The sequence below is a fragment of the Zootoca vivipara genome, chromosome 11 (assembly GCF_963506605.1).
Source record: "Zootoca vivipara chromosome 11, rZooViv1.1, whole genome shotgun sequence".
Lineage (NCBI taxonomy): Eukaryota > Metazoa > Chordata > Lepidosauria > Squamata > Lacertidae > Zootoca > Zootoca vivipara.
The window spans coordinates 35150332-35162913 of record NC_083286.1 but is presented as its reverse complement, the minus strand read 5'-3'; the positions used below and the strand labels follow the sequence as shown (position 1 = coordinate 35162913).

Below are 12582 nucleotides of genomic sequence, written 5' to 3'. Positions count from 1 at the left end.
TGGCAAACAACAAAACAGTGAAATCAATACAAACGTTCTAAAAGCCAATTGAGCACATACCTTTCAGTGCTCATGCTTTTTCTTTCTCCATCCCTTTAAAAAGAAAAAAATAAGTGTTTGTGTCCAGGTGTGTTTATTTAACATTTATATATAATGATTTATCACCATTATTACAAATACAAATATACAGAACCCCACGTCCCCCCTCCCCCCCAAAATCATAATCACTATAGCTGGATAGGATCCAACAGGAATAAAATCATCTGTAATTTAAGTTTCACCAGTTTTGGTAAGTTGTCAGTTTCATAGTGCTCTTGAAAATGCACTTAGAAGAGCACAATAAAATTGAAAATGTACAAAGACTCACCAACTAAGCTTTGTTCATTGAAAGATGCTGGGCAGAATTCAACACTGTGTAAACAGAAATCACCATCCTCTCCCCTATTCTGCAGCCCCTTGTACGTACCCAATACAGTCATACCTTGGTTTAAGTATGCCTCGGTTTGAGTATTTTCAGTTTAAGTACTCCGCGGACCTGTCTGGAATGGATTAATCCACTTTCCATTACTTTCAATGGGAAAGTTCGCTTCAGGTTAAGTACGGACTTACGGAACCAATTACACTCATACTTCGGGTTAAGTACGCTTCAGGTTGAGTACTCCGCGGACCCGTCTGGAACTGATTAATCCACTTTCCATTACTTTCAATGGGAAAGTTCGCTTCAGGTTAAGTACACTTCAGGTTAAGTACAGCCTTCCGGAACCAATTGTGTTTGCAAACCGAGGTACCACTGTATTTGCTCCAGAGGGTCCCCCAACCCCCTGGAGCAGATTTTGTGGCTGTAGGGGAGCAGGGAGGAGGAGAGGGAAAGTCCCGCTGAACAAGTGGAAGTCTGTTCTGCTTGTGCATGGGCAGCATTGGACACAATCCACTATTTTAAAAGGATATAAATGTATGTTGCTATTTTACAGTTAAGGATCTTAAGCAGGGCTGTGAAAGACTTCCAAGCTCAAGAATACTGTGGGAACAGTTAGAGGAAACATATTATTGACTTGGCTTTGTTTCTTTTATGTAACAATGTTACAAGCTAACAAAAGATTTATAAAGCATATAAAATGAACGTAACTCATTCACACAAAATACCTTTCTAAATGGGTGGAACTCAAACCAAGTGAGATTTCCAAGAAATTACGCCAAGATGTTTCAGAGAAGAGAAGAGAAATTAGTGCCCTCTGCTGGTAAAGTTCTGAACAAGTCACAATGTTCAGAGCTTTAAGCATTTTTTCTGTTACTTTTCCTATGCCAGGCACCTGGAAGAGAGTTAATGCGCACTAATAAAACAGTGAACTTCCTGGAAAACAATGAAACCATAGTTTACAAACATTTCCTCTGGAAGTGAGAATATTAATCAATCATAGTTATTTCCAGTGATTAAAGGTGGACAAGGTTCTGAGATTTGGAGCACTTAACATAAATAAATTAGATAAGGGGAGCATGTGCTTAATTAATTAACTTAAAACAGAATTTTTAATAATAATAATAATATTGAATAATTATATGGCCCTGTTGAGTTCTGTCCATGGCTGGTGAACCTATTGCATTCTTCTGCATTGCAGTTTGAAGAATCTCCAATGTTCAATCAATTAGAAAAGAGGCCACCAACCTTTTTGGATCCATGGGCACATTTTGCATTTTAAGAAGGTAGTGTAGGCACCAGTCACAACATGGTTGCCATGGGGTGTGGCATAACACAAAACTAGCGAGCACACTCATTGCTGCTTAATGCCCCCCCCCCTTGAACAACCACATGCACACAGTAAGTTTTGTTCTGATTACACAATATGGATTTCACACACACACATTTTTGTTGCTAACAACATTCCTAAGTACCAGAAAAGATATACAAGGTGGCCACACCATTCCTTTTCTCTCCCTCTCCCCTTGTTGAAAAAACCCTCTAGGGGCTAAGCAACTGCCTGCTCCACTTGGCTGGTGAGATAATATTCCTTGAGCAAACAGGGTGATGCTCATTGCTTCTTCTCTCCTCACCCCAAGATTTTGCAGAGGGAATCTCTGTGGGGCTAAAGCAACTGCACGCTGCAACCTTGATGTGGCTAGCAGGCAAATAATCACTGAGCAAATAGAGCAATCCCTGTTACTGCTCCCAAACTCTGAGAAAATAAAGCTCTCTGTAAGGCTAACTGCTCTCTGCCTGCTCCACAAATGGCCATTGTTTCTTCTGCCACCACTCCCTCCCTCCCACAATCAATAAAGCCACTCCACAGACTGAAACAAGGAGAAGCAATTTAATTTACAGACACCCCAGGTTGCTTCAGAGAGAGACCCCAAAAAGGCCTTCAAAGGTGCTGCATTGGTGATCCCTGAGCTAATAGATTCAGCTGAACTGTAAAACAGGTGCATTCAGATAGTTAAGAAATTTTATCTATATATATAAAAATGTAAAAATCGTGAAACTGTGTTTTCCACTTTTCTCCGTAACCGCTTGACCGATCGTCCTGAAATTTTGACACAATGATACAGTCCACTCCCCGAGCATTGTTGGGGACAAAAATCCCTCAAATCACACACCTGGGCAGGTATAGACCTGGTTTCCCACCAAGTCAAACAGCGCCCTCAAGTGGCGTTATACCCTCCTCCACCCCTCCCTTCCTGTGAAATCTAAGCCACACCCACAAACCAAATGACATCATCAACCAAGCAACTGAAACCACCAAGGCGGCCATTATTAGACCCCTAGGCGGCCATTATCAGACCCCTAGGCTCCTGTCAGGCAAGGGTTTTTACTTTACAATTTAGCACCACTACCCCCCCCCCCAAAAAAAATCCCCCACCAAATAACCAACATTGCCAAGTGGAGGTAGGGGCCTGCCTGGGGGTGGGATGGGGGGCTGAATAGGGAGCAGGGATACGTAATGGGTCAGAACAGGGTGGGGGGAGACACAGGGATGAAACCTCCCCTCTCCACAGTATCTCGCCTCGACTCAGGGGGATCTGAAGGGGGGCTATTACCCTCCATTTCACAGACTAAAGCACAGCAACACGTGCAGGGCCAGCTAGTGCTGTATAAAATGCATATATTCTACTGTGTTCAAACTCAAGCATAATTCCAAAAGCAAAGATTTACCATTTACTGAGCAATATCAGTGCTTAAATTGAAAGAGAAAAAAGAGAGGTTTCAGGGCTACAGCTTTCTGAAGCTGAATATTTATAGAAGCCCTTGATCTCTGTACCTTTATTGGGGCCAGCTTCTTCAGACTGAACATTAAGAAAAAACAAATGAACAGACAGGTTAGGGGAGACACACACACAATGCTGTTGAGCTTAATGATAATAGCCCAAACTTCAGATTTTAGTAGAGTAGACTATGCTAGTACAGTGTTACCTTGGTTCTCATACGCCTTGGTACTCAAACACTGTGGTTATCACATGTCGAAAACCTGTTTTTGTTTTTGAGGCTTTTTCGGTTAATTTGTTTTTGTGACTGTGTGGAACCCAGTTCAGCTACTGATTGATTGATTGATTGATTGATTATGTGACTGCGGAAATGGATAAAAGCCCCCCATCCAAACAATGAGTGTCATCAGTACAGGTAAAAAATAATAATCTTAATTTTTATCATCTACAATACTGTCTTATTAATTTTATAGTACAGTACATTGATTATTGCTTTTATTTTATGGCTCAATGGTCATGTTAGATAGTAAAATTAATGTTAAATTGCTGTTTTAGGGTTGTTTTTAAAAGTCTGGAATGTATTAATCCATTTTGCATTACTTTCTATGGGAAAGTATGTCTAGGTTTTGGAACACTTTGGTTTTGGAATGGACTTCTGGAACGGATTAAGTTTGAGAACCAAGGTACTATTGTACATATATCTGATGACGGCACCCAGCACGGCCAGCCAAATTCTGGGGCCCACCAAAGCCCACTGACATCACTTTTTCTTTTTTTTCAGGGATGTTATAGGGAAGATTATGATGGGTGGCTGTAGGCTCAGCCCGTGCTTTGCAGCACACTTCCATATAAAGAATAAGGAAAAGGAACTTGCCCACTGCTGTTGGGGAGGGGGCAGGCACAAGGGAGTCCACAACTCAGTCTGCCTAGAGCTCTCTCTAACCTGTTAGCATAGCCTCCAACATTTCAGATGAAAATAGACACATTCCACATGCAAGGTTTATTTTGCAAGCTGCATCCCTCTGCTATGAGCACATTGCAGAAGGCTCTTAAATGCTTGCAGTGTTCATTTGCTCTGTACAGTTTTATCCTCCACTGAAGACAAGAGGATGATTGTTACTTTGGTTGAGTTGTAATAGGAAAACATAATGGGTTGGAAACAGAGAAATACATTTGGAAGGAAGAGAGCAGGTGACTTTCCTGTCCTTCCTCTCAAGCAGTCCTCCAGCACATTCACTAAAGATTTGTTCACCTCATTTTCAGTGATTCCCCCAGGCCACTTCTGTTACAGCCCCTGAAAATAGCTTTTCAGGGGTGTTGGGACAGGGTGGTGGTGGCTGGAACAGAAAGAGGTGCAGGAAAAGACATGGGCATTTATCTGGAGCCAACCTAATACATTAGCAAAAGCACTGCACTGCATAGTGTTTTAGTATTCAAATGTGTATGCTTTCTGTGCCCTTAAATATATACAGTACAGTATATATATTTCCCATTTTGGGGATTTAACTTCTAGAGACTTGCGGGAGGGAGCTAAACCCTGAATAATGACAACACGAGTACCTCTCGCTCACATTTTAACATTTTTGCATATGTGCCAAATGCAGAAAAGGATCTGAGGTTACATCAAAACTACTGGGCAAAAAAAAAATGCAAGCTCTCTCTTTGGCAGCAGTTACTCTAAAACTGATCGGAACACAAAAGTCCTTTGTAAGGTAAAGAGCAAAGGCAAAGAAAAAGTGGTAATCTTTATTTTAGCAAAATCAGAGTTTAATATAGCACATGGGATAGAATAAACAGAAGTCAAACTAGATAGTATTACATGCTGGCAGAAAGCATATTTAATAAATTTCATCTACCGTGTTTCTCATATTTTAAGGCATCCCCAAAAAATAAGCCATGACAGGATTTCTAAGGGTTGGTGAAAAATAAGACATACCCCGAAAATAAGCCATGTCGTGTAGCCCCGACCGAGCGAGAGGCGAAGGCGCGGGACCCAGCAGGAGCTCCCTGCCTGTTTCCCCGAGCCGTCGCGCATCGGGGGACAGAGCCGAAGATCGGAGGGCGCTCCTTGCTGGGCTTGACAAGCCCGGCAAACAGCGCCCGCCGATCTTCGGACCTGTGCTGTGTGACAGGCAGGGGTGGGGGGAAGCGGAGATCGTTCTCCGCTCTCCCCCCACCCCCGCCTGTCACCAAAGATCGGCGGGCGCTCCTTGCTGGGCTTGACAAGCCCGGCAAACAGCGCCCGCCGATCTTCGGACCTGTCCTGTGTGACAGGCGGGGGTGGGGGGGGAAGCGGAGATCGTTCTCCGCTCTCCCCCCACCCCCGCCTGTCACCAAAGATCGGCGGGCGCTGTTTGCTGGGCTTGACAAGCCCGGCAAACAGCGCCCGCCGATCTTCGGACCTGTCCTGTGTGACAGGCGGGGGTGGGGGGGAAGCGGAGATCGTTCTCCGCTCTCCCCCCACCCCCGCCTGTCACCAAAGATCGGCGGGCACTGTTTGCTGGGCTTGACAAGCCCGGCAAACAGCGCCCGCCGATCTTCGGACCTGTCCTGTGTGACAGGTGGGGGTGGGGGGGGAAGCGGAGATCGTTCTCTGCTCTCCGCCCACCCCCGCCTGTCACCGAAGATCGGCGGGCGCTCCTAGCTGGGCTTGACAAGCCCGGCAAACAGCGCCCGCCGACCTGTGCTGTGTGACAGGCGGGGGTGGGGGAGAAGCGGAGATCGTTCTCCGCTCTCCGCCCACCCCCGCCTGTCACCAAAGATCGGCGGGCGCTCCTTGCTGGGCTTGACAAGCCCGGCAAACAGCACCCGCCGACCTGTGCTGTGTGACAGGCGGGGGTGGGGGAGAAGCGGAGATCGTTCTCCGCTCTCCCCCCACCCCCGCCTGTCACCAAAGATCGGCGGGCACTGTTTGCTGGGCTTGACAAGCCCGGCAAACAGCGCCCGCCGATCTTCGGACCTGTCCTGTGTGACAGGTGGGGGTGGGGGGGGAAGCGGAGATCGTTCTCTGCTCTCCGCCCACCCCCGCCTGTCACCGAAGATCGGCGGGCGCTCCTAGCTGGGCTTGACAAGCCCGGCAAACAGCGCCCGCCGATCTTCGGCCCTGTGCTGTGTGACAGGCGGGGGTGGGCGAGAAGCGGAGATCGTTCTCCGCTCTCCCCCCACCCCCGCCTGTCACCAAAGATCGGCGGGCGCTCCTTGCTGGGCTTGACAAGCCCGGCAAACAGCGCCCGCCGACCTGTGCTGTGTGACAGGCGGGGGTGGGGGAGAAGCGGAGATCGTTCTCCGCTCTCCCCCCACCCCCGCCTGTCACCAAAGATCGGCGGGCGCTCCTTGCTGGGCTTGACAAGCCCGGCAAACAGCGCCCGCCGATCTTCGGACCTGTCCTGTGTGACAGGCGGGGGTGGGGGGGAAGCGGAGATCGTTCTCCGCTCTCCCCCCACCCCCGCCTGTCACCAAAGATCGGCGGGCGCTCCTAGCTGGGCTTGACAAGCCCGGCAAACAGCGCCCGCCGACCTGTGCTGTGTGACAGGCGGGGGTGGGGGGGAAGCGGAGATCGTTCTCCGCTCTCCGCCCACCCCCGCCTGTCACCGAAGATCGGCGGGCGCTGTTTGCTGGGCTTGACAAGCCCGGCAAACAGCGCCTGCCGATCTTCGGACCTGTCCTGTGTGACAGGCGGGGGTGGGGGGGAAGCGGAGATCGTTCTCCGCTCTCCCCCCACCCCCGCCTGTCACCAAAGATCGGCGGGCGCTCCTTGCTGGGCTTGACAAGCCCGGCAAACAGCGCCCGCCGACCTTCGGACCTGTCCTGTGTGACAGGCGGGGGTGGGGGGGGAAGCGGAGATCGTTCTCCGCTCTCCCCCCACCCCCACCTGTCACCAAAGATCGGCGGGCGCTCCTTGCTGGGCTTGACAAGCCCGGCAAACAGCGCCCGCCGATCTTCGGCCCTGTGCTGTGTGACAGGCGGGGGTGGGGGAGAAGCGGAGATCGTTCTCCGCTCTCCGCCCACCCCCGCCTGTCACCGAAGATCGGCGGGCGCTCCTAGCTGGGCTTGACAAGCCCGGCAAACAGCGCCCGCCGACCTGTGCTGTGTGGCAGGCGGGGTGGGGGGGAAGCGGAGATCGTTCTCCGCTCTCCGCCCACCCCCGCCTGTCACCGAAGATCGGCGGGCGCTGTTTGCTGGGCTTGACAAGCCCGGCAAACAGCGCCCGCCGATCTTCGGACCTGTCCTGTGTGACAGGCGGGGGTGGGGGGGGAAGCGGAGATCGTTCTCCGCTCTCCCCCCACCCCCGCCTGTCACCAAAGATCGGCGGGCGCTCCTTGCTGGGCTTGACAAGCCCGGCAAACAGCGCCCGCCGATCTTCGGACCTGTCCTGTGTGACAGGGGGGGTGGGGGGGAAGCGGAGATCGTGCTCCGCTCTCCCCCCACCCCCGCCTGTCACCAAAGATCGGCGGGCGCTGTTTGCTGGGCTTGACAAGCCCGGCAAACAGCGCCCGCCGATCTTCGGCCCTGTGCTGTGTGACAGGCGGGGGTGGGGGAGAAGCGGAGATCGTTCTCCGCTCTCCCCCCATCCCCGCCTGTCACCGAAGATCGGCGGGCGCTCCTTGCTGGGCTTGACAAGCCCGGCAAACAGCGCCCGCGTGCACTTTATTAAAAAATAAGACATCCCTCAAAAATAAGCCATGTCGTGTTTTTTTGAAGAAAAAATTAATATAAGACATGACTTATAATATGAGAAACACGGTATATGCAAAGTTCTTTCACAGCTTGATCACTTTGTAACTTTTTGGCTGATCAAATAAAACGTATTATAACTAGCCATACCTGATTCTTGTTGATTTGAGCTACCCCAAATGTTTGTCTTATTTCATATTTCTCAGATTTTTATAGCACTTCCTAGCAAAGTACTCAATGCAGTTTTTGAAAAGTCTAAGATCATAAACAACAGAACCATCATGAAACAACAAAAAATAAAAATATTAACAGCTTTGATTTTCTTGGTTCATGCTCTGGATAGAGAAAAGAATATAACCTACAGATCAAATTATTAAATTAAATAAAGGGTCCTCAAAATCACAGGTTACCATCACAGCAAGTAAGAGGAATCTTACTCTTTGGAGGGTATAAGAGTATTAGTCACACTGTGATGTTACAGCATAGCATTTTCAGTGTCCAAGTGTAAATTATTATTTAAATGACAGGCACAATATACTGTATTCTTCATCTCCAGTGATGTTATGAGGACCAAGAGTTTCCCAAGGCATTTACTATATTGCTCACCAAATAGTAACAGAAAACACTACAGGTGTCGGTCACATTTTCCCAGCAGGATTCACACAGGTATCATCAGTATATTCCTGATGTGGGAAGTCCTCAACCAAAAAGGATCTAACAAGAAGCCATGGATGGCACACATACCCCTTAGAAACTGAGAAGTTTTGTATGTTCACTCAAACCTTGGCCTAAACCTTCACTTACTCAAGTCCAATACAACAAATGGAAAGGGATACAAAAATTAAATGTTATCAGTGTATTTTGGGAGCATCCATTCCCTACTCCCAGAAAGCATTCAATTTTACAACAAAATGCACACAATTTTATATTCATAAAATTCATACTTCATTAAAGTATAAAACAGTAAAGGGTTAAATTTAGATGCAAAGAGGGTTTAAGACAGTAAACAAGTCTACCAGCAGTAATAAGGATGACAACACTGAATAATAAATAAATCAGCTCACCTTTCTAATGGCTAAATCTTTGATGAAGTTCATCACAGCTTCTCTTTCTGGGGGTATTCTATATTGACCATTCGGTTTATTTTTATCACTACACATTTTTGCTAACATCGTATTTGGAGCAATGCCTAAGCAAGCAAACAAACAAACCAACAAATGTCAAACAAATACAAAACGCCAACCTGCTACTTCTGCTCCTAACGATTTTAGAAATAGTTATGATGAGGTTTGTGTAGTAAACAATAATCATTTTGTTTTCAGTTGAATTTGTTTTCAAATATATATATGCAGATCCTAACAAGTTTGACTGTAACAGGTCCTATGGAATTAAATATGTATGCCACTGTTCATCCAAAGACTATTGAGCAGTTCACAACGTAAGAAAACATATCTGCAATCTTTTCTTCTGTCATTGTAAAGTCTCTGGACTAAAACCTTCCTATCCACACCCAGCAACACACAAGAATGTGAAAGGAACAAACAGGAAGAAGAACATTAATATATGGCTCCCAACCACCTTAATCTGGCCTTGAACAGTGTTAATAGGTCATTGAATAGCCACTCGGGGCAGGCGCACAGTGTATGCCTCTGAGAGCAACAGGGTGGAGAGGGAGCCTGCTGTGGCTTGCCTTGCAAAGTGGCGCAGAGGGTGCACTTGCACGCTCTAGCCCAGCCTGGGGGGGGGGGTCAAAGCTGCCACCAATTCTCATCTTATTTGCTCCTGAGTCCAGCCTGACCTGGGAATGGAGCTGCGGCTGGCTGTCAGCGCTGGGCCATTATGCGAAGAAGCTGTCTCTACAACTCCCTTGTGTGTCGGAGTTAGGCTCTGATGCACAAACCTGTCATGGTTGTGCCTGGTCATGGCCCCTCAAAAAAATGTGCCCGGGGCCGGGGCCCACCCACTCACCCCACTTCAGTGGTACCTCGGTTTATGAACACAATTGGTTCCAGAAGTCTGTTCATAAACTGAAGCGTTCATAAACTGAAGCGAACTTTTCCCATTGGAAGTAATGGAAAGTGGATTAATCTGTTCCAGACGGTCCGCGGAGTACTTAAACTGAAGCGTTCATAAACTGAAACGAAGTTTCCCACTGAAAGTAATGGAAAGTGGATTAATCCGTTCCAGACGGGTCCGCGGAGTACTCAACCTGAAGCGTACTTAACCCGAAGCATGGGTGTAATTGGTTCTGGAAGTCTGTTCATAAACTGAAGCGTTCATAAACTGAAGCGAACTTTCCCATTGAAAGTAATGGAAAGTGAATTTATCCGTTCCAGATGGGTCTGCGGCGTTCGTAAACTGAAAATTTGTAAACTGAGGTGTTCATAAACCGAGGTTCCACTGTATACCACTTTGTATGCCATTACAGAGTAGACCAAGTTTAATAGCAAGGCTTCTATGATGTTGATTAAAGCCTGAAGAGTTCAGGACTTTCATTTCTTGAGGATGAGCACATGACTCTGATACAGCAGTTTTAGCAAGTCAGTTATTTTTTTCTGTAAACAGAACCTGTGCATTTCTTCACATAAGAAGGATCTTGTGAATCTACTTTTAAACTCTTGAGATGTACTGAAGAAGTAGTATTTCTAATAATATAAATATACATTTGTTTACCAGCACTGGCAGTAAGTCTTGTTTTTTGTTCAATCCTAAAGCGAATTTCCTCCACCACTTCCTCAGCTGATGCTCCAAAGACAACTGGCTTTATCTGAGTTGTTGACTGTTGGTGTTGTTGCTCTAGGTGCAGCAGAGAAGGGTGAACAATCTGCTTATACATCAGAATATCATCATCAAACAAGACTGGTGAACAGTCATGTGTATCTTCACTCAAATTTGATTCATCACATGTTGCTATATTCTGCTTGCCTCAGAATAAAAAGGGTCAGAAGCTATCAGAATTCTATAAGCAAAACTAATCTCATTTGCTAGTTCCCTTACACAAAAAGTCAATGTCACCTTCCTTTTCTCTCCATTTTCCAAGCTCTTGTAAACATTTTTTACAAACAACACAATAAAACTCATTGTTATTACTGTACTGCCAAATAAAAAATTTCCTTCAGTAGCACCTTAAAGACCAACTAAGTTTTTATTTTGGTATGAGCTTTCATGTGCATGCACACTTCGTCAGATACACTGAAACAGAATCAACCAGACCCTTATTTATATTCTGTTTCAGTGTATCTGACGAAGTGTGCATGCACACGAAAGCTCATACCAAAATAAAAACTTAGTTGGTCTTTAAGGTGCTACTGAAGGAAATTTTTTATTTTGCTTCGACTCAGACCAACACGGCTACCTACCTGTAACTGTACTGCCAATTACCCCAAGGCTGGAAAAACTAAGTCCTGCTACTGCCCAAACACAGGAGTATGTTTACTACATTTAAATGAGCAACATAAAAAATGCAGATTAAACTGTGTACATTTACATAGATAATACTTCTTTAGATAAAAAATAAACCCTTTCAGCATTTACTTCTTATATGGTATTAGTCACTTTCAGTTCAGGTTCACAATAGGATTCACTCCAAGCCCACATATCAAAAAAGCATCATCATGCATCTGTACGTTGCTTTCCCTAGCTAAACTATGCTCAAAGTGGCTCACAAAAACACTGGAGTAGTTTACATAATAACATGCTTCTCAATTATTTTGACCAGTGTAACTGTTGTAAGAAAACTGTGTAAATATTGATTGAGCACCTGCTCATCAGTTACAACTGAAGCTGTTGGGCAATATGATACATTGTATACAGTTGGAGTGTCACCCTGGTAATTATTAAACACTTGGTCAATGCTCAGCAAGAATGCAGTTAGAAAATAACCTCTTCTGAATAAATTATGCCACCAACTGAAATGAAATGGGGAATCTCAGGCAGAATAGCATCAAGAATTCACTTGGAATTCCAGACTGTGACATCAGACTATTGATCCATAGCTTACTACTTGTCTCAACTTTGATAAGAAGTTCATAGGGCAATGTGGGGCCTGACAGCTGCAGCACTGAAGAGAAGCATGTGAGCAACTTGCTCCAATGAAATCTAGGACTGGACCGAAGCTTTGTATTCCTCCAGCGCCAGATTTACTTCTCCCAGACTCTGCTCCTTCGTTGAGGAGTTTAATATCTTAAAGGAGGAGACCTTTGGCCTGGAGCCTAATATTTCTCATTCTCTCAACCAATTCCCTACAGGTTCAATGACTGTGTTGACAGGTCAAAATGGGGATGTGCAAAGTCCCTAGTGTGGAGATGGATGTTTCCTAAGGAACAAAAGCTTCAAGGGTACAGACTCTGTAATTTGCAATTCAAAGGGCTGTGACTCAAAATCTCACAGTCCAATACTCCTAGGTCTGGTCATAGTGCTGGGGGATTGTATCAGTTTCCAGCATCTCCTCCTCCTGCTGCTGCTGGATTTATTAATCTGGCCAGGCCTGCAACATCTGAACTGAAGTCAGAGCCCAGGCAGCTGCTCTGGATGGGGGTTGTGACATTTGCTTCTATGCAGTGTTCACTTGGGTGCCAACACTGTTTTGAAAAAGTGATACCCTGAACATTTACCGTATTTTTCGCTCCATAAGACGCACCTGACCAAAAGACACACCTAATTTTTAGAGGAGGAAAGGGGGAAAGCTCCGGTTTTTTGAGCATCAGCTGAAAG

At 46.3% G+C, this 12582-nt stretch overlaps 1 protein-coding gene across 8 annotated transcripts in view; it reads right to left on the bottom strand.

The window, feature by feature from the left end:
- Positions 1–12582, bottom strand: part of POLK (DNA polymerase kappa) — a 35940-nt gene that overhangs the window by 7776 nt on the left and 15582 nt on the right. For all 8 annotated transcript variants that reach the window (XM_035099499.2, XM_035099500.2, XM_035099503.2 and 5 more), the window contains 4 exons: positions 10543–10665; positions 8934–9058; positions 1144–1310; positions 61–93 (listed from right to left, as the gene is read on the bottom strand). In XM_035099499.2, coding sequence (XP_034955390.1) covers positions 61–93; positions 1144–1310; positions 8934–9058; positions 10543–10665 — 448 coding nt within the window. The remainder of the gene's footprint in view (positions 1–60; positions 94–1143; positions 1311–8933; positions 9059–10542; positions 10666–12582) is intronic.